The 22,244-nt window shown below is 44.0% G+C and overlaps 2 protein-coding genes across 7 annotated transcripts; one reads left to right on the forward strand and one right to left on the reverse strand.

The window, feature by feature from the left end:
- Window positions 1–250: 250 nt before the first annotated feature.
- Window positions 251–21,888, reverse strand: LOC124071422 (cytochrome c oxidase assembly factor 8). 2 transcript variants are annotated; one of them, XM_046411920.1, is made up of 8 exons: window positions 21,740–21,888; window positions 20,655–20,688; window positions 12,549–12,684; window positions 10,843–10,973; window positions 2,493–2,690; window positions 1,522–1,585; window positions 1,144–1,234; window positions 251–692 (listed from the first exon to the last, which is right to left on the reverse strand). In XM_046411920.1, exons 1-8 carry the CDS (start codon window positions 21,778–21,780, stop codon window positions 572–574), a joined length of 816 nt encoding a protein of 271 aa, XP_046267876.1. In that variant the 5' UTR covers window positions 21,781–21,888; the 3' UTR covers window positions 251–571. The 2 variants fall into 2 exon arrangements, with proteins under 2 accessions (XP_046267876.1, XP_046267877.1); XM_046411921.1 differs by lacking the exons at window positions 10,843–10,973; window positions 12,549–12,684; window positions 20,655–20,688; window positions 21,740–21,888 and adding an exon at window positions 3,812–4,099.
- Window positions 2,823–17,471, forward strand: bag5 (BCL2 associated athanogene 5). Of its 5 annotated transcripts, XM_046411915.1 has the most exons (4): window positions 2,823–2,840; window positions 2,938–3,005; window positions 9,207–10,106; window positions 11,636–17,471. In XM_046411915.1, exons 1-4 carry the CDS (start codon window positions 2,838–2,840, stop codon window positions 12,174–12,176), a joined length of 1,512 nt encoding a protein of 503 aa, XP_046267871.1. In that variant the 5' UTR covers window positions 2,823–2,837; the 3' UTR covers window positions 12,177–17,471. The 5 variants fall into 5 exon arrangements, with proteins under 5 accessions (XP_046267871.1, XP_046267874.1, XP_046267873.1 ...); XM_046411918.1 differs by lacking the exons at window positions 2,823–2,840; window positions 2,938–3,005 and adding an exon at window positions 4,953–5,227; XM_046411917.1 differs by lacking the exons at window positions 2,823–2,840; window positions 2,938–3,005 and adding an exon at window positions 5,271–5,740.
- Window positions 21,889–22,244: the final 356 nt, after the last annotated feature.

Raw genomic sequence — 22,244 nt, forward strand, 5'->3', positions numbered from 1 at the left:
ACTTCATACTTCAGCAGCGGAAACAAGCGCTGCTGGTCGTCTGATATTCGTGGGGCTGGCGGTGTGTATTAATTGGTGGAAAAATAATAATAATAAAGTTAATGTACTCAGGTACTGCAGTTAGGTACAATGTCGAGGTAGCTCTATTTGAGTATTTTTTCATTTTCTGCTACTTTATATTTCTAGTCCACGACAATTCAGAGGCAAATATTGTCCTTTTAACTCCACAGCGTTTATTAGACGATTTAAGTTATGTTGCAGATTTAGTTTATTAAAACAAAATATAATAGACATTTATTTTCAATGCAATATTCACTGTCACTGTTGCAGCACCATCGCCCTGCTGATGGGAAACCCCTTAAGATTTCTGAAGTTTTTCAGTGCAATTACAAGACAGATGCTGAGACTCACTAAATGAAATCAGCAGCTCATCTTTTTGTGTGTCCAGAAATACATTTGAACGCCTGAGGGGGCTCTAACCACATCAGACAGGTGAGACAAGCAGGTTTCCAAATTCCAACAGATGACCAAAAAACAAAGACAGGAGGGTGGCTGAACACTTTGCTTCTCATCAGGTGGTGGGGGTGCTGTTCTTCCCTCCCCCGTGTCTGTCAGTTACCGTCTTCCACATGTTGTTTAGGGCGACCCGGGCCATGAGCAGGGTGATGGTGAAGTTGCGTCGGTACCACTCTCTGGGTATGGAAAGAAGAAAAAGTGTGACTTAAGAGCTTCAACAAACTACCCTGCTGATTGACTTCAACTGCACGAGTAAGAATAAAAGTAGATACACAGAAATAAAAGGTTTGCTGTGCTGGAGGCTAATTTGTACAGTATAAAGCAGCAACACCCGGGGATGCTGCTGTTTCTTTGATTTACTCTAACCTGAGACAGTAACAGGAATAACACAGTTAAAGTTTAAATCCCGCTGATGTGCAGGCACAAAACTTTCTTGAATCCTCCATTCACTGACGTCAGAACACTTTGCAATGCTAATTCACAGAAAGCTCTGCACAGCCTGTTGTTCTGCACGCACAAGGCACAGCAACACGACAGCCTCCATTAAAGCCCACGGCTCCCGAGGTGGGAGTCGTACCCGCCCGCCCAGCGGCATCCTGGGAGACACCGAGCTGCAAAACAACTCACTTGTTATAATTTGCATGTCTTATTCTGTTTTTGTCCAGGAAGCTTTTGTAAAACATGGCCATCTCTTCGCTGTTCAGGGACCGCCGGCGTCCTGAGGGGGGAGAGGAGACGCAGCAGACAAACATTGTGGTTCAGATACGTTTCCTCTTTAAATCAAAAGCTGTTACTTAAACCCTCTGCTGGCTTTCAGCTGTCAGACTTAAGCCTGTCAGGCTTCCTTTTGAACAACCTATGCTAAAGCAGAGCCTGAAAAGAGAGTTTTTAAATTCTATTGAAGAATTTAATCTTCCTTTCTTAGTCAAGCTGCTACACAGGAAAGCGTTTGGTGCCTTAACCTGCGAACACTTTGGTGGATGTGGACAAGCTGCGTGTCCTCACCTTGCTCATCGCGTGCAGTCAAGCCTTTGGCCTTCAGCTGTGAAACGATGAAATCCTCTTTTTCCTGCAGAAAGCACAAAATCACGTTGTTTGTTTCAGCGACTTATCACGTGGTTGAGTATAGTGTGGAGACAACATCGAATACGCAGAGCGTTGAATATGCCCGCACTGACGCTACCCGCAACAGATAAAATACTGATATCATGATGACAGTACACACATGATGAAATGGTGTGAATGAATGAAAGTGCAGAGGTTAGGCCTTATTTTGTTCACCAGTTGATCTGGATGTCCTTTCACTATTCATGAACACAGTTACAGCCCATCTGTAGACATCCCTACGCTCGTAACTTGAACATAATGTATTTTCCAAAAAGAGAGAAAACGCACAGTAAACAAAGCTAAAGATGAATCTGATGAATCTGAAAATAATCTGACAGCATGACAGTAACACATTATCATAAAATTAAAAATAACTTTTGCTGTTAAATGCAATCAAACCCAAGCTGTGTAATTCCTCCCCCTTGAACAGCACGTCAGACTGTCTGAGCTTTGCTGTGTGGTGCTGCCCCCTGCTGGTCAAAATCAGAACTCCTACAGAGGAGCTCAGCGTACAGAAGACACCCACATTCACTGACACCACCGACCTTAAAGATAAGATGACTATGACTTGCTGCTTCTTCATATAACCACTGAAACATTTACTCAATTTAACCATCAACAGATTAATAAATAACAGCAACTGATAATCCATCAATCATCAATACACTCAAATGTGAGGATTTGTTGCTTCTCTGGTTTTATTACCAGCTTCTATCTCTAAGATTTTTCCATAACCTTCCAGTGCGTCTCTTCTGTGCAGCAGAGGAACACGACTCGCCCCGCCTTCGAGCGCTGACTCCCTCTCACAGCTAACAGCACGTTTTACATGACCTTAAAAAGTTTTTATTGACGGATAGAAACGGTTGGACCTTGCAGAAGGTGATGTTCTGCCTGGTCCAGAAGTCGTGGTTCCAGTCCTCGGTCTCTTGCCTCAGGTGTCGCAGATGTTTCTCCAGCTCCGTTTCCTTCTCAGGGATGTGGTAAACGATCGGCCGCAGGTTGGAAAGAGGGTTTGGTGGACCGATCCAGTCGTGCGTGGAGCTGGCCACCGGTCGAGAGGTCGATCTCTACAAGCCGACAGAAACAAGCAAAACAGAGGATCTTTCACTGGGTTGCTATGTGTTGCATTATTGTTATTAACCAAGGAAGTGAGAGGCTGTGCAGGTGTGGGCCACCTGTGCAGGTGTGGTGTCAGTGATGTAAGAGTTGAAGTCATGGTGAGTAAACAGTTCATGTTTGCACAGGCAGACGCAGAGGGATGTCTCATGGCTTAACTTAGCAGCAGACTTACAGGAACTTACTTATCATTTCTAGGCAGGCTGCCTGAGCAGACGAGCGGGGAGGCAGAGAGCACACGGCAGGAGTCGCAGGGCAGAAAACAGGTAGACAAAACCGTCTAATGCTGCTTCAGTCAGGCTACAAACGCAATCAGCTGGACGCCAACACGCGGTGCAGTCTGAGGTTTCCGTTTGCACTTCAGCTCGTGTTTGTGGAAAAATGTAAAGTTGTTTGATTACAGCGGAGAATGTGGTGTTTACTTGAGTATTTTCATCTTATGTTGTTCTTTTTTTTACTTCACTACTTTTAGGAGGCAAGAACTGCACTTTCAACTGTTCTGTGGTGTACAATTACTGCATATGTACATTACTGAATGGCTGTTACAGTACTCTGCTTCCTATTTAAATATATAATATTGTTACAATTATGACAACAGAGGCTTGCTGCCTACATGTTAATGCATTCATCAAAAATAAATTTATAATGTTTAATGTACAACTTAAAGAGCCCATTTGGCTGCATTGTGAGTACTTGTACTTTTAAATTAAATATTACTTGTAATATTTATAATGTATAAGATTTACAAACATGTAACAAATCGTTTAGAAAGTGTAGATCACATCGGATACCGAGCAGACACTTTGAGTGTTTATTCATGTACTTTCAGCAAATTGTCCTCTAAAGGCGGCATATGAGATGCATTAACTGTATTATATTATCATTCATTAATATTGTTTATGGATGATTTACAGAAGAGGTTTAAGATGTTTTATCCATTTATTTAAACGTAACGTCTTTCACTCGTGATGGAGTATTTTGACATGGTAGTATTAGTACTTGAGTAAAACACCTGCACTGGAAGCAGGTACAGCAGGTATATTCACTCAGGGTTATGGTCTACCGTACAAACCTTTGGCGTTTTGTCGTTCTGGGCTGCTTGTCTGGAGCTGCACAGCCGACTGCCGGCCGCTGATAAGCGGTGAGGCCGCAGTGGACTGAAGATCCTCCATATTAAACGGTCCGCCGCTGCTTTAGACGCCATTTTAATAAACCGGAACCAAACGGCTGTTTTCTAGAGAACCAGTTAGCGCTCCGGGTCAGAGAAACCCGCTGTTCACATTAACCCACACTACACTTCTTAAGAGTTCATGTCAGTGTCCTTCTGCGCGTGTAACCGGGCGTTTGGTCACGTGAGTCCAAAAAGGGTGAGCTCCAAAACCTCAACGGAATGAAAAAGAAGGGCGGGGTTAACCGACCCTGTTTCTCCTCTGATTGACAGTGGGAGAAGTATTTAGATCTTTTACTGATGTAAAAGGGGCAATAATGCAGTTTAAAAATACTGAAAAGAACGACAATATACTTTAAATCTAAAAAAAAATAACTCTGGTTGATTTGTATTTTATATTTAGAATCTGAAAATGAAAGCTAAAGCTGTCAAATAAATGCAGTAGAGTAAAAAGTAGAATATTTGGCTCCAAATTGTAGTGGAGCATAAGTATTAAGTAGCATAAAATGGACATACTCAAGTAAAATACGTCAAATCTGTATATATGTACAGTACACAAGTAAATGTTCTTATAGCTACATTCCACACGTATTTTAACTCAAACAAAAGTAATACCACAATATGAAAACGATAATCCATAACTGTGTGCTGGTATATAAAACAGACAATGGATGACGATATAAAATAATGCAACCTGTTATGTCCTATTATCTTAAAAAATGATCAAATGTTTTGTCTGTAAATCTCAAGACAGAATGAGGCGTCGGAGCAACTTGAGGACGGAAACAAGCAGAGATGAAGTAGAAACTAAATAATTACATGAAATAAAATAGACATAAAAATATAAACAAGACATGAGAAAACTCAAACACACAAGACCAACAGTATACAAAGGACGTCGATATTGTACTCTACTAGTACTACTGCACTCCAGTTAGGTTCCCGCCCTCGGCGCCACGTAACAAACGGCACGCCGGCACGTGTAAAAGGAGCGCACTGATTGTTGGTCGACCAAAACTTACGCTATGTTAAAAATAGTAAAGCCGATCACCAGCAAAATCACTCGTCAATACAACTTCCTCTGTGTCGATATGAATTTATTGTATGTTAAGCACACGTTGGTTCTCACCTTTTATATGTCGACTTAAGCAAACGTTGATGAAAGTGTTTTATAGCCTCCCGGAAACTCCGTGTTAGTTCATACGCGGGAGCCGGAAAGTAACTGCTAGAAGGTAGCTAGGTGAGCTAATGTTTGGATTTAATCTGACGAGGTGCGCACTTTTCCACAACAGTTCAGATGGCTGTACGCTGGCTATGCAGGTAAGGCTGACAGCATTAAAGCGACGAAGCCTCGTTGTTGTATTTGGACTAAATAAAACTGAAATTATTTGGCCAAGGTGGGGCAGAGTCAGGTGATCATTGGTAGCTAGCTTAACACACAGACACAGACAATAGCATTCACAGAGCGCAGTAACCTACGTGGGAAAACAGACTCCGGTTATTGCTTTATTAAATTCAAAACGTCCATTTATATATAAATAGTTTGAAAGCTTCAGTGTCACATCTGTTTGAAAAGCAAGTTATTTTGAAGCGAGCCTCGGTGGGGGAAGCACCTCGGATAGTCTGTGGGAGGGGCGACACCAGCCCGACCGCAGCAGTCAGTCAGCCGTTAGGTGCTGAAGCTGACCGGAGCATCAGCGCCACCGCCGTAATCTCTCCCGTTTTTAGGATTATCCATTTGGATGCCACTTTGCTCCACCAGCCGCCCTGCTTTGGCTGATGGAAACGGACATCCGCAAAAATGTGCGCGAATGTGTTCGGAGTTTTGAAAAGGTGAGGAATAAGGGTGCCGTTTGACACGACTGGTGTGTGTGTGTGTGCGTGTGTACGGCTGACAGCTTCTGGAGATGCTTCGGGGTGTTTTGTGAGATGTGGAGGTGTGGTAGTTGGTGGTTCTGGTGCAGCTGTGGCTGGTCTGCAGGTCCCCACAGAGGCTGTTGCCTTCACCGGCTGGACAAACATGATGTGCTGTGGTGACATAATGCGCAAAGCCTTGCAGGACCTGAGCGGGCAGCCTGGAGATGAGGAAGGTGCACGAACGGTTTGGGGAAGGTTTAAGCAAGGGGTGTTGGTTGCATGTTACCTCCAGCTCAGTAGCCTCCATGCTGCATGACTCATGGGAGGGAAGACCGATCCCCACTCGCAAACCTGTCTTTACGAGCATCACATCAGCTTGCAGCCGGCCCCTTTTCTTGTCCGTCTTGGATCATATGAAGGGATGAGGTTTTGCTGAGCTTATCTGAATAAATGCTCACATTTGTAAGCTCTGGCTCTGCATGCACTCATCCACTGTTCTGGAAATGCCCAGCCCCTCGCCCTCTTACATAAAACTATTTTATTTTGGGGGATACATAATCCTGTCTATTCTAATATGTGTTATCAATGGCGCGGATAACAAATCATCATACTGTGGCTTACAGTGTTCATATGCAACAATCAAACAATCACCTCATGCCAGCGGGAACCACGACTGATAATGACGGTCTGTATCGTGATGCAACCTGTCCCCTGAGCCATGTTCTTTTGTCAAGACTAAAATCTCTTCCTCATCTTAATCCTTCGCCCTGTAGGTATAGAAAGTTCACTTTGATTTTGGCTGGGCAGCCGTTTCCTCAGTAACTGTTTTCCTACTTGCTGTTTCCTCTTGTTTGTTCATTTTAAAAAATCTGCTGCAGGTTGTTCTTCATTTCAGCAAACTTGAGGTCTGCATTGTCATCACGGATCGGTTGCTCATGATTTTAACATGTGTTATCTGCCAAACAAGTCCAGTTCAGCATTTGTTGTTGTTTATTTTTCTTTCTTATTGCAACTGCTCCAGATTCTGAGGCCACAGCAAGGACTACTTCATTCACATACAGTACAAATAATAAAGCAGTTTATTCTCCACTTTAAAACAATAATAACTGCATCTCAGGTTCTTTTTTATATGCTTTCCCATAATATTTCCTTTAGTGTGCTGTAGTGTTTGGTGTAATAACTCTGCTGTGACGAGAAGCTTTGGACACAAGTCACACAACTGCTCTCCATCTCCACTGTGAAAGAGTGAAGTTCAGATGTTGTTACTGAGCCGACAGCAGCGCCAAGGTGTTCTGGTTCACCTGCACAATGTTGCTAAAAAGAGATGTGAAACAACTACAAAGAGTTGCACGAACGACTGCAAACATGTGCAATGACTACGTTTTCATTATTGATTAACCTCCAGTTTGTTTGTTTGTTTGTTTGCTTTTAGATTATTTTCTAGTATCGGTGAATTGTTTCGTCAGTAAATTGAGGCACTGTCATGCTAACAAAGTCGATCAGGTTGGGTACGTTTGACAAACAGCGATTATAATTTGATAGCATGTTGAACAACAAGACTATCCAGCTGTGTTTTTGACCCCAAATCAGTTTGGAGCTTTTCACCAACAGATGATCGTCCATGTGTGCTGTCTGCTCAGCCCGGGATGTGAGAGGATCTCTGATAGCCCACAGAGGAAGCTCAGACAGGCAGGATGGGCTGCTGCAGCTTGTGTGTTACAGTCGCCACCCTGTGGTGAGGATGGGACACTGCAGGACTACGCTCAGTTTTTATACTCGCATGGAGTCTGCAGCCAGAGCACAAAGTCAGAAGAGTGAACAACGGTTTGACTGAAACTGGACACCCTTAGATGTTCATTATCAGGAGTTAAAGGACATCCTGCAGCCAATCAGAATTCTGAATAGTGCTGAATTTGGAGAACATTTCCAAGCTCGAGGCGCCTGTGATTGTGAGGCTGTTTGGCCGAGTGAGGAGATGTGTGTCGTAGTTTGGGTGTTGGTCAGCTGTGTTTATTTCCTCCTCAGTATTTAAAGCTTGATGTGCAGGAAGGATCTTTGTTATACGGATTAGAGCGCAGCGATACTCCAAACGGTTGTCGTGTGGGTGTTCTCCTTGTCGACACCAAATGTAGGTTAACCTTATTCATTTCCTTGTGTGATTGTAATGTCATATGATTATGTGGGCATTTCTTCTTGTGCTGCCTTTAGCAGGCTTGTCCCTTGACTGATCAGGAGTGACTGTCTTAAGAGAAATAAGAGCAGACTCAACAGGAGGTCAAGGTGAAGGAAAGACTTTTGTACATTTTTATACGTATAGCCAATACCATTCAGTTGGCTGGAGAACACATTTCCAGAATCGCACAGGCTGTTTTCTGCAATGTGTGTGTTTGTTTGGCCCAGTTTTCTGCTTATTAACACTAAGTACTGTTTTAAGTGAAGAGATCAGTGACTCTGAATCAAATAAACGAAGTGAATCTCTTCTGATTAAAAGTTTTAAGTCTGCTGCAGCTGTAACCCCACATTTTTAATCTGTTAGTTCATATTGTGCAGCGGGACAAAACTTGAATCCCTGGGGGTCAACAGAGCCTGGAATTTTTTTCAGCTGTTACTCTTTATCTTTTTGTATTTTTGGGTATGTTAGTTGCTTATATATGTATGTATGTATAACGGATACGGCCTGGCAGACATATTGATCGATTTTAGCTTACTGCAGGTACATGAAATAATTCACAAGAACTTGAGGAACAGATATGAAAGAAATATTTTGGGAGGTAATTAATACAAGGTGACGGTCAGTCCTCCAGAGAGCAGTGATAAGTGTGTTTTTAAACTGTAAACAGTTTGTCTAAAAGGCTTCGAGGGATTAGGAGCTTTTACAAACTGAACTGTGAACTGAGATTCCGTTTTTGACAGGTCCAGTTCAGGTGGATGGATTATGTTCATGTTTAACGACTCTTTAGCCCACAGGCTGGATTTTTTTTGTGTTCAATGCAAAACATCAGCCATTAGAGTTATATCAAAAGGTCATAAGTTATAATCATAAGACAGCATGTGTTGATGCTTTTGATCCCACTAGAGATATGGCGAAACATTCACAAAAATGTATTATAAATCTAATAATAAGTAGCCTGTGAGCAGGGCTAAAAGTGTTTAGAGCCGACCACATTGCTGTAAATTCCCCTGGAGTTGGTGGAATTTAAATGTTAGGCTCAGGTTACAGCGTTTGTATTTTGTGCCAGCTGCTTTGGCTGGGATCCCGACATTAGCTGGAGGTCCTATTCAACCAGCGTTGGCTCTGATGATCTGAAAGGAAACTTTTCAAGTAGTCCACCCATTCTGGCCCCTTAGACAATAGTGTTGTCTCTGCCGAGGCTCACTTTGTGCCTGCTCTGAACTGTTGCTCATTGTTCTGACTTTGCTTTCATGCTGCCTTTCTTTCCAGCCTGTTTGGGAAGCCCTTTGATGGCGGGAAGAGGATGGACCATGGCGGCCAGCAGCAGCAGCAGCAACATCCAATGGAGCAGCATCAGCAGCAGCCGTATTATCCCCAGCACCCTGCCATGATGCGGTTGTACGAGGTCCAGAAGGAGGTGGCATCTCTGGGGCCTCAGGTCTGCACCTTCAGCGGCCTGCAAAACGACCGCGACTACAAGCGTCTGGAGCGTGAACTGACACGGCTGCTGCTGGACGTGGACCAGGTGGACACGGAGGGCAAACCGGAGCTGCAGGGGGCGCGAAAGAGAGCAGCGCAAGAGGTGGAGGGCCTCCTACGCTACCTGGAGGAGAACGTCACTCATCCGTCCCGCCTGGCCATTGAGGAGCTGAGCAACGAGGCACGGCGGCTGGTGGACGAACGCGTGGTGGCGCCTCAACGCGCCGGCGGGGTCGCAGAAATAAACGACGAGCTGGTGGATGCCCTGCAGGAGCTCGTGCTGAGGCTCACCCAAGTCAAGACGGAAGGGAGGGTGCCGCTCCGCAAGGCGCGCTACCGGGCGCTGACACGCCTGTGCGCCGTGCAGGACGTGATCGAAGGGCGCACGCAGCAGCAGACCCTCTCCCTGCCGCTGTCGGGGGACACCCACGAGGCCGTGAACTGCATCAACCAGGTGATGGTGAAGGTGAGCGTGGCGCGCAGTCAACTGGTGGCTCTGCTGATGGGTCTGAGTGGGAGGGACAGCTGCGCCCACCTGTCACGAATCCTGACAGAGATGCAGGTAGAGCTGGACGCTCTGGATGTTTCCGGGAACGCGGCAATCAGAAATTACCGGAAACAGGTGGTGGAGGAGATAAACGGGCTGCTGAAACATCTGGACCTTGAGGGGGAGGGAGACGACACGCGCAGGTAGGCTACGACTGATGATGCTTTTTGTTAATAATTTTAGTCAGAAATAAGGGAAAGATCCCAACAATTCCAAGGTGAAAGCTTCTTGTTTTGTCTGACCAACAGGTCAAAACCAAAGATAATCAACTTACTGTGACTAAATATTCACATTTGAGAAGTTTGTGAATTTTTGTCAGATGATGACCTGGTTATCAAAATGGCTGTTGATTAACTTTCTGCTGACTGGCTCACCGTTTCAGCTCTCGTGTACATATTAAAGACATACAACATCCCCACTCAGAAGTACCACTTTAACGTTTTCTGTACTTCAGTGCCGTCCATGCCGCTGATGTGACTGTACACCACCAGCTGCTTGGGTGGGGAATTGGCGGAGGGACTGGTTAGTGTTGTTGAATGTGGATTTGAATCATGCCGCAATGTCAGGAGTGAATTAGACTCGCATCACCAGAGAAGCACTGATAGCAATAATACGCCCACCGTAGTACTTCATTATGTAGAACACGGCAGACTCGAGTACTGATTAAAGTACCACTCATTCACATGTTTTTCTTTGTGCTGCCTGATGCAGTATGTGCTGAAAATAAACATGTTCACGCTTTTTCACTCAGAACAACATCTCAGCATTTGAATGTTATTAACTGTCCAGCCAACTAAAATAAAAAGGTCTAGTAGGACCCCACTGCATGTGCACACCCTGGGTAGATTTAAAATGACATTCCTTGTCTTGTGCTTTTATTTTGGTGGTGTTAAATGTCGTTCTCTGGCCGGGTGTGATGGAGCTGCTTCGCCTCCTCCACTCCTCTGCTTTCAGACGCCTCCGTTTCCCCACACAGCAGACAGTTTCCCTCCTGCCACACGAGCGGTTCGCTGCAACAAAGTACAGCTCCTTGAAATATCCGGAAGCTGGGCGATAACTTAAAAATGTTATCAAAATCATACTGTGCTCGTCACGAGCTGTCAGAACAGTTATTATTAAGTCAGTTATTAAATGGAGCTCCCTGCAGCCCTCATCTCTGCTGCAGGCTAATGGCTAGATGCTACTTTAGCTCTTACTAGCAGCATAACACATGGAAATCTCCAACCAAACTGTGTGTGGTCCAGGTGCATTCTGGGTAATTCAGGCTCCAGATTTGAACAAGGAACGAGAATGTGTGGAGTAAGAAAAATGTTATTGGAGATTGACTGATGTGCTTTTATAGGGCTGATAAAGATTATCAGTAATCAAGGAGACTGACAACCAATATTTGAAAGTAGTAGTAAAATCTAAAAATATTATCGTCAGAATTAGAGATTAGCAAAGTATTTGATCTCTTTTATTTTGTAACGGAACAGAATGAATCTCTCTCAGTAACATTTTTAATCATTTTAGGTATAATTTATCGTACATTAATCAGTATATGACATAAATATTAAGATATCCATATTAATATTTTGATGATAAAGCTGTGAGTACTTTGATTCCAGGACGGTGCTGATTCTCACAGCAGATGATTCTTACAGGTTTGGTGACTCAGTGCTTGTTTGTTCAGGTACGACCTGGCGCAGAACAACTCCATCCGTGAGATCGAGGCGGTGAGAGCTCACGTGTCCCACCTGCGAGAGGGCGTCCTGCGGCACTGCGTGATGGGGGATCTGAGCTTCAGGCCCAAAGCCGAGCTGCAGAGCCTCCTCACTCAACTGGACCAGGTAGACACGGCCAAGAACCCGTGCATCAGAGAGGCCCGTCGTCGTGCCGTGGTGGAGGTCCAAGCCATCATCACTTTCCTGGACCTCCGCGAGGCTCTGGCCCGCCGCCAGCCAGGCCCCAATGAGCACCCTTCGCACCGGGCCGTGTGGCTGGTCCTGGGGAGCCTGTCGGACCTCCAGGCTCAGGTGCTGGGCTTCGACGGCAAGCGGGCTGACAAGAGCTACATGATGCTGGAGGAGCTGCTGACCAAACAGCTGCTGACGCTGGACGCCGTGGACCCACAGGGGGACGAGACAACCAAGATGGCGCGGAAGCAGGCGGTGAAGTTCGCCCAGAACATTCTCAACTACCTGGACATGAAGACAGACGAGTGGGAGTACTGATTGGTTGAGAGACACGACGCACAGTGTGGTTGACGTGTTGCAGGCGGGGACACTGGATGGACGTCGCTGCGGGAACGAAAGGAGCTGATGATGTGTGTACATTTAAAAACCTGGTGCGTTATCATTCTATGGGCTGTAAATATCGACTCGAATCCCCAGAATGCACCTCAGCAGCGCTTTTCTTTTGTCTCTTTGTGGTAGTTGTGGTCGGCCCTGCTGAGAAAACACAGAACTCCTTTTGTGAAACACACTTTGAAAAATCTTTTTCTTTTTTTGTGCTTTTTGAAGATTTTATTTTTAACCCTCCCTTGACGTTTGTGTGTGTGTGTGTGCGTGTGCGTGTGTATGAGTTGTCGTCTGTTGTTGTCATACCTGGTGTGTGGTTGTTGAAGCCTGCTGCCAAAGCACTAAACAAAGCCTGTTCCGGTGGTCGTATCCTCCCGACTGCACTTGATGTCGATGAATTGCAGAGCGTGATGGATCGCTTAGCGGTGGCTTCCCGTCTGGCCTGATTGGAAATGGAGACAGCCAATGCATGTGTTAAATACAGTGACCTAATTAGTGAGAGTCATCCACTGCTGCTGTTAGAGTCTAGAAACTCGGTCTAGATTGAGATACATGTTGGTGCTGTGCCAATTTAAAACGTCCAAATTTATCAGAAACTTTCAAATGACGGGTGAAATTTTCTTGCATTTCACTGTAGTATTGAAATCGGTCTGACTCTGGCTGGCAGACTGCTGTGAACATCTGTTCTGTTTTCAGATAACTTAATCTGCAGTGAAATGTGCTTGTCCACAATTGAGAGATAATTCGGGGCATTTTAGCAGCGGAGGTGAAACATTCTGAGGCTGTTTTCACCAACATCAAGCTGGTGTCGAAGCCAGGCAGTCTGTGTTTAAACAGAGCCGCTATTAGAGGGAGAACAGTGAGAGTTTGCATTATTGATGTAAGGTCACCGTGCACTCCTGCGTGACCCTGTTTATCCCCTCAGCATTTGGTCCGTGTCTCTGGTTGCAGTCCAGTTCGCACGACTCGGGCAGACCACAGCTGTGGTGGGCAGCCGGTCAGACGATGAAAGAAAAGAGGGAAGCGCCGTTACAGCTTCGATTCAGAGGCATCGATTAAGCAGCAAACTAAAAATCCTTGTGGAGACGTTATCTTGTGGGCCAGCCGTGAACAGGATGTTTAACAGAAAGCAGGATGTTTGAAAAGATAAAAGCACCTTTCCCCCTCGCTGCTTGTGTTAGCCGTTAGTGTGTGAAGCGCTTCAGATGTTTGTTGTGACTCTGTATGAGGCTAAAAATGGATCAGGTTTGAATTCAGAGATGGAGGAGGCGAAATTTTGCTGCTGCTGCTGCTTTAGGTTTTTGTTTCTACCCGCTGCTTTCTCCTGGTGGAGACTGTGAGAGATCCCTGGGGAGAGGAAGAGGAAGGGAGGCGGCGAGATCCACCGGATTGACACATCAAGGCTGAAGCTCGCAGGGCCAGCAGTCGCGTCCTGTGCGGGAGCGAGGACTGATGGTGATCGCAGGCGACAGACGGAGCCTTCGAGAAAGTTCTCAAAGCTGCTGCTCGCGACAGCAGGAGGGAGGGAAAGGACTGGAAGAGAAGTCCGAATCTCTGTGCCTTTATTTTCACCCTTCCCTTTGAACCGGCTTCGTGACAAAAGCAGCCTGAGTAAGGAGCAAGTAGCCGCTCATGTTGATACGCATCAGAAGCACCTTGGCCGCTATCGCCACAAGAAATTTGCACTACCCGTCAGAAATTGAGGCTTTTTTCCCCAATTGATATTCACTCTCTGATTAAGACTAAAGGTGGTGGCGTTCCGGTGATTCGTGGTGACGCAGTCTGACGGCGCTCCGTGCAGCAGGCCGTAAAATGAGTCACATTGAATCACATTGTGCTTTCACGCTGCAAACAGCCTCGCTAAGGAGGCCGCTCTTCATCAGGCAACGGTCGCCCCAAATCGACTGGCAAAACAGAATAATGAGCCCATTAAATTACTTCACAGCATTCAGCTGACCTAAAAAAAAGGCGCATGAACCTTTCTCGGAGTGATGTTTTTCAAAAAGACGGTTGATTTTTGCAGGAGATTCTGAATTTCAGAGCTCGTTGTTCGCTTTGGACAGCTGACAGACCCGTCACACGTCGTTCAGTCGCTGTTCGTGATCCTTCTCAGCACACGCAGTTTGCCCAGTCGTCATTCAAACTGGGGCAGTTTGGAGAATCAAAAATACATATTGTCCTTCATAGTGCTGTTTAGCCGTCTGGATTGTTTTGGCCAAAAAATTACATTTGAATTAAAGTTAAAAACTCCACATCACCATCTTGAAGAGACGCCTTCTCCAATTGGTTGCCTTAAATGAGCATCTGATGTCGCAGGGAACGAGAGCAGCTTTGGATTGATCTGATTGACAGTAAAGTTTCTCTCACCTCAGTGTGGATGGTCTTCCTCTGACTTCCTGGTTGTTCGCCGTCTGAACGCCAGCTAAACGTTTGGTCTCAATTAGCTTCCCAAATTACTCAAAAGTAACCAAAGCAACGCTGTGAGGTTTTGTTGCTCATCCCGGCTGCTCTGAAGGCTGTCCTGTGTATCACTGCTTTTCTGAAATCACAAAAACATGTTCCAGTGAACTCCCACAGACCCTTTTTATGTGCATTAAGCCACTGTTGGAAGCAGGCCTGCCGCTCGGCCTCCTGGGTACGGCGCTGACTCACACGGGAGAGAATCTGATTAAACATTGCTCATTAAATATCATCAGCCCGCCTGCCTGGCTGCTGTAGCTGCAACAGATGCTTTCTCACAGCGAACCTTATGCTCTCTCAGACCAAACCAACCCGAACACACCTTAAGTTCGCACGCTCCTTTTTTGTATGCAGTAATATATAAAAGTTGTACATTTACTCTGTACATTGCTTCTTATTTAAACATTCATTTGAATTACTTATCAAAGGTTTTACACTAAGAAATCTTACTCTTACGTGTCATCAGTGTCTCGAAGCCCTGTGTCTTTTTTATTCAGTATTAATGGCGCTTCGATGAGCGGGCGTCATGGCAACCACACACCTTTATACTCCGTGATTCGTAAGTACAAACTTAAAGGAGGATGAGAGTGCACTAAAGCATCATTTTCTAAACGTTTTACTGAAGTGAAGGTTTTTGCCAGCAGGATGGAGAAAGAAAATCTTGTTCCCTGCTATACGTCTGAATCCTGGTCCCAAACAGGTTTACAAACCAGTTTCACTTCTGAATTTGTAAGAACTGGAGATCATAAGAGTTTTTTTATGCTTTTCTTGTTGTAGCTGCATGTGTTTACACAAGAAAAAACAATGGATTTTAGAGGTTTAAAAGAAGGCTAACATATTTCTACATTTTGTCCCTGCATGAGTGTGTAAGTTTGTCAGATGGCTGGTTTCTGCTGAGGCCTATGAAAAGTCACAAGCCAACATTTTAAAGGAAAAAGCAGTTGAAAGATTTTTTTTCTTAATTTTTCTCAGTAAATCCTGTGAAAAGACCAAAACCAAGAACGTGTCTCTCAGATGCAGAAACGGGCAGCAAATATTTACTTTTCTGTAAAAATTTTCTGTAATTTCCAAAAGCAGGTGGGCACTGGAGTGCATTTGTCTGGGAGTATTTTCGGCTGTAGATTAATCTACCTTTGCTGCTCTTTATGGGCATTTTGTGCGTCAGGACAGTTCAGGTGTGTCTGAACAGTCCTTGGCCAACAATGGAGCTCCGTGATGATCTGCTACAGGTAAATCATCCTTTCATACACAGATCATCCGTGTTTGGAGGAGATATTCACGGTTGTTTTCGGTATTTTCACGGGATTTGTTGATGGATTTGTTTTCTGAGAAAGATATCAGTTGTTCATTAAACTGACTGAACACACATTTGAATCAGCACTTAAAGAAAGATTTGAAAGATTGAAAGAATTTGGCCGTCCACTTCGTCCTGCCCGTATTCACGGTCGTCTCCACCCGGACGCTCCGTATTCCCCAACGCACAGCCGCACCGCTAAAAGCAGCTCGGGGTCGTCTCGAGTATCTGAACTCGGTGGCACTGGAGTCCATTAGACTTTAACAGATTCGGATCCAGTGGGTATTGAAGGGTAGCGGTCTGGTTTGTGAGTGAGTGACTGGCACATTTAGAGGTCTAAAGTTTTCATTTTTCCCGCCCTCGACTGAATGTAGTCACCAAGGAATGTTTTGCGTTTGGTTTTTTTGTTGTTGTACCAAAGTTGATTTGAAATGACCCTGAGATCTCGCGGGTCAACATGATGGTTACGGAGGCCTGAGGTTGACCTGACGTTTAAAGATGAGCGGTCGGTTGCACCAGCTGACCGTTAAGTTCGATCGGAGGTTTGAGTCAAACACTGACGGTTTCAACGTGAAACTCTGCACTTTGTTCATTTTCACCTTCTGTACTTCTGCTACAGCCTGACTGCCTGAAGATAAACGTTTGGCCTCATGCAAGAACGTTGTCTTATTCTGAATCAGACGTAGATCGATCGATCGGTTTGGCCCCGACAGGACGATAACGATGACTGTGCATCCTCTCAACTGAAGTCGCTGACTCTGACCGACACAATTCTGTCATGGTTAGTTTGATCAGTTCTAGATTTATTCATCAAAAATCATTGATTTCCACATTTTTGGAGGTTGATATCGGCCGATTGATCAGCTATTGGCTTCCTTCATGTAAAGTATAATGTTTTTAAATTGGCCTTTGATAATCCACTGTCAGGTAGCTTCATATTCAGCATACAGACGTGAGTGGTATCAACCTTCTCATCAAGAGAAGAAAGTGAAACAACACTGAAGCGAAGCTGCATTTGATCTTACAGGTCAGCTGGTGCAACGTCTCGATCGTACGACGCAGGACCAAAGTTATCGTTTAAATGTGGTGATAAATAAAAGACAGGATGTTAGAAAGCAAGGATGATCCCCCTCATGAGGGGAAAAAATAATTTCATTCAAATGCACTTTTTTATATTCTTTAGTCACTGTTTGTTATTGCTGCTTCGCCTTCCTTTATGCAAACGACAGGAATGTGATTGAAAAGTTATTGCATCTCTCTTTTTTTCCCCCAAATATGTTTTCTTATAAGTCGCCTTTAACTGCATTGATTGTGACAGGCTTTTGCTGTTTCTCCTGCGAGACGCGCTTGTACAAAAAGCACACTGAGACTGGAAAAAAACAAACAAACAAGCTGTGTGAATGCTCCATGGATGGTTGTGTTTTCAATTTGTATCCCCACTGCAAAATAAAGACAATGTGTGTTGATCAGCGTTATGTTAATGAGGGTTTGTGTTTTTGTTTTTCATTTCTGAATCTGGCAGCTCTCACGAGAACGAACAGGAACCCGACAAGTTCCTTTAACGGTGATCACAAGCCAAACAAACTTTCAAAATGCCTGCTCAGGGTTATTTTAAGAAAGCATACAGTCCCGCCGAGGGACGCTGGATAAAAGGCATTTCGCACACCACAGACTCACTTCCTGCTGGAGATGGGCATTAAAATTTAAGCCGATGCTGTCATCCAGAGCAGGTGAGGGAGTCAAACCTGTCATGTGACAGTTACAGGACGCTTTTGTTAACATCTGCTGAGTATCTGAGGTTTTATGTCAGTCTAACTGAAAGTGCTGAGAATGAGTTCAGCGCCGTGACATCCGCTGATGAAGGTCATGTGGGACAACAGAAAGCTAACCCCAACCCAGAACAAGTTGGGATTGTTTTATCAGCCGCCACACAACCGTACAAACATGCTGCAGAGGAAGTGACGCAGCCCTTCAAAATGTCTGCAGCAGCTTTGAGCTTCTTTCAGCTCGTTGTTTTGCTTTACGGCACATTTACTGTTGCTAACACAGTGTAGCATTTAGCAGATAAAGAGACAAATCTTTGGGAATCAAAGAGTAGAAGCTAATGTTGTTCCACTTTGCTAACAAGTTAGCCACAGCTGTATGAAAAGATAATGTGTTAAAGTCTGCTGAAATAAATAATTTAATACAGATTAACATAAATGAGATTTCCTCTGATTGCAGGTGTGCTAACATGCTAGCAGAATGTTAGCTGTGCTCAAGCTGAGAGTCAAGTAAATCAATTCAATTCAGGCCCCACAAAGCCATCCTCAGACCAGTAAGTGATTAATAATCATCTGTTTGAAGCTAAATCACTCACATACAGTTAAATACAGAAGGCACACGATAATAACTAATAATTCACTAAACTAACTAACTAAAAATAAAAGTGACACAAACTGATGGACGTGGCAGCGACTGACATCACAGGACTGGATGGACACTGACAGGATTTAACACCGATGTCACTTGTTGTTTGGAGATCTCAATGGGTCTTGTGACACCTTCAGTAATCTGACTGACAAATCCTTCTCCCAGGACCATCAGAGACTTTGTTTCTGAGCTGCTGGGTGAGATTTGATGAGTGAACGAGGGCCTGCTGGCGATGGGACTCGGCCCAGAGGATTGTGGGGTTTTCCCAGAGACCAACAGGGAGGAAGCAGGGTCCGGGACGAGACCACGGTCACATTTTCCAGTGTTTGAGCGCCGGGCCGCCTCCACACAGAGGCTCCCGTGTGTGGGAGGTGACCTCTCGCAGCTCGAGCTCACGTCCGGCCTCCATCAGCAGCGCCAACAGCCCGAGTCGCCCTGAGGTCAAGTGCGTTCACGCTCTGTGGATTTGGTTCTGTTGTTGCTCAGCACTCAGGCTGGCATCCGGTGGAACGGAAAAAGGCAGAACGAACTCCTAGAAAGCCAGTTTGTTTGTTTTCTTCTTTTCGTGAAGAATTTCTGCCAGATGCCACATTTCTTTCTTTGTCTTTGAAGCAGGGCCAAACTACTTGCCGCAGGGATTTGTAGCGAAAAGCTTTAATCTGCTTAATAACACTTAAAGACGGGCGTACGTCGCTGAAACTAATGAATGAGATTTGTAAAACATCCAAAAATGTAAACATAACGACCGTAAAGCAGATTTCTTTACTCCTTTTTTGAGCTTACATGGACAGGAAATAAATGATGTGAGCTACATGAAAGCATCAACAATTCAGGAAAATATTTAACAGGAGTTTACAGATTCCCAGCAGTAAAAGTACTCACTGTGTAGTAAAACGTTTTCTGTCAGTGTTTTACTATTATATGTGATGTGTTTGGGCTCATATCGCTGCTGCAGTCTTCTGTTTTAAACTACTTTATATCCTGTTGGCTGCTTTAGTTACACAAGTTACGCAGTCATGTGTTGTTTTGTTTGAATTACTTTAATGTAGGCGAGTAAAGTAGCATGAAATTGAAATACTCAAGTACCTCAGGACTGTAGTTAAGTACTTCAGTAAATGTGTCCCAAGTCTTTTTTTATTGCTGTTTCTCCATTGGTGGAAAGTAACTAAAATACTGTGTGCAACGATGAATTCAAGGTGTTTTTACTTTGTTTGAGTATTACAGTTTTATGCTATGCATTACTCTTTCAGAGGGAAATGTTGTACATTTTACTCTAACTTGACAGCTGAGGTTACAGATTAAAATTTTGCAAGCAAAATATTTGATCAGTTTTATAAAATATGAAACACTGCTATAAATTAAATTACCCAAATGAAAATAAAATATAATCCACATCCACTTTTTTGCTGCCCGTTTCTGTCAAACTTATGTCATCAAATCTGAATCTGCAGTTAAATTCAGGACTGTGACATTAATCCCACGTTAGCCTAAATCTGAAAACATATCAGAGTGTAATGAATCACACAGCTGATTTTTATTCTAATCCAGCTGCTTCTGTCACCAGGAGGTTTATTCTGGGCAGAGCAGCTTGTCTGCGTTCGAGGGTGGAACCTGTAATTTCCCTGCATTAATGCAGCAACAGAGGAGATAATGAAGAAGCTTATTTTGGTCCCGACAGCAGTGGGCCCTAACCTGGGGGGGGGTTCAAATGAAATGCTGAATATGTTCATCTCTTTAGACCTCCAAAAGTGAAGATGCTCTATTACAAGTTCAAGTGCTGTATTGGAAATGTCACTTCAGTAAGAGAACAAGCAGGAAATGTACGTACAGCATTGAAGCAGAGCTCATTTTGAACCGTTTTGAGTGCAACTAATGATTACTTTCACGATGGATTAACCTGCTGATTATTTTCCCATTAATCGATTGATTGGTTTGTACAAATTCTGAAAACAGTGAGAAAAATTAAAATGATTGAGTTTTGAGTTTGTTTTTAATGCAAAAATCTTAATTTGTAAAGTAGCTAAAGCTGTCAAACAACTGGAGTGAAAAGTACAGTCATTTCCTCTGAATTATTGTGAAAGAGAAGCAAAAAGCGGCATTAGATTAAAAGTGAAATACGAGCACCTCAGACAAGTACGGCACTTTCTGATTTTGATTCTACTGCTCACAAATCAAAGGGTCAGAAGACAAAAAGGTTGGGAAGAGAAGAGAATCAGATCACAAAGATACAAAAAGAGGAGACACACCTGCTGAATCCGTGCCAGGTGACCTCTGACCTTCCTGTGGAAAGAAACATCTCATCAGCATCAGACTGTTTTACATAGAGCCACCAGAGGGCGCCTCGCACTCAGCTCTGCAGGCAGCCTATGAGGCAGCAGTGGGGGGGGGGGGTCATATGCACAGACGGGCTCTGGGCGAGGCCCCACACACACACACACACACACACACACACACACAGAGTGTAGGTGGCAGCAGACAGTGGCGTGTCACAGCTCTGTGAGGCTGTGCTAATTACATAAGCTGCAACACAAAGGTGATAAACATTTCACCTGATCGCCACAGTCTCATCGAGGCTGTGATGACTTCCAGGCAGGAGGGGCTTTAATAAACACTTCAGGTGAGAATCAAATTCTACGCTGCACATAATGTGAGCGCTATCAGTGGTGACCCCATGTCTACAGTGGAGACAACATGATGCTGCGCCCGATGAGGTGTAGCAGTAAGTCACATAATAAAACTATTTTAATCTTAACAAAGGGTTTGTATTCTGACTTTCTGCCCCACCACCTGCCTGAGTCCACCACTGCTTCCTGATGAATACAGTCCATCAACCAATCATATTCATGTCCCACATCAACAAAACAAAACCAGAGAGAGCACTCATCATTACTTCTAAAACTTTACATACTTTATAATACTTAACCTTCAACCACATATGATTTTGAAGAGTTATGTTGTTCTCTTAGCTATTGTCTTTTTCATTTTAAAATAACAACACACTTATTTGTTCCAGTACAGTTGTTAGGAGGATATGTGGATTTCCTAAACACAAATGATTACCAGTAATCATAACATGTTAAATTTCACTGTACAAAGTTTCAGTGGTAACTCCATTACAGTGTTGTGATACCAACATTTCAAAACGAATTAAGCAGAACTTAAACTTGCAATAATCAGACTGTTTGGGCCTTTAGGGGCAGTGGAAACAAGCAGTTCCATTGTTAATGTAAAAATATCGATCATAAGCTGTTTAAGGCCTCAAAGTAAAACAGTGGTAATAGGCTTATTTTGTGCTAATAATCATACATTATCTTATTAGACAGCTACTTACCAGGAGCACTCACAAGGCCCTCGGAGTTCCCAACAGAACATTAACAGTTCTGACCCAATATTTTACTGAAATATGAAAAACTACCAAACATTTCAGTCTCTAGAGCCTCAGACACTTGACCAGGTGCAAATTCATCAGCGACTAATGAGACCAAACAGAGCACATTTGTGCTGTGTCACTTGTGCTCATGGGAAATGTAGTTTATCACGCAGTAATTCTATCCAAATGCACAAAAAATATATGACATGAATATAAATCCATGATGGCTGCAGATAAAATTCATTTTCATTAATAATTAATTTTCTCATGTGATGGGTGAATTTTGAAATGAAAATAGTATCCACATCCACAAAAACCATATCAAAGCACTGGTTTTCTGTGACTCAGATAATCAACTAATCTGTCGTCTTCGTGCCAGCGTCATGAATGTCTGCACAAAAAGACAGATTTGATGGCAATCTTTAGCTATATGTTTGCTAATGTTAGCTTTCTTAAAATCCTTTTC

Source organism: Scatophagus argus, chromosome 15 (assembly GCF_020382885.2).
Source record: "Scatophagus argus isolate fScaArg1 chromosome 15, fScaArg1.pri, whole genome shotgun sequence".
Lineage (NCBI taxonomy): Eukaryota > Metazoa > Chordata > Actinopteri > Scatophagidae > Scatophagus > Scatophagus argus.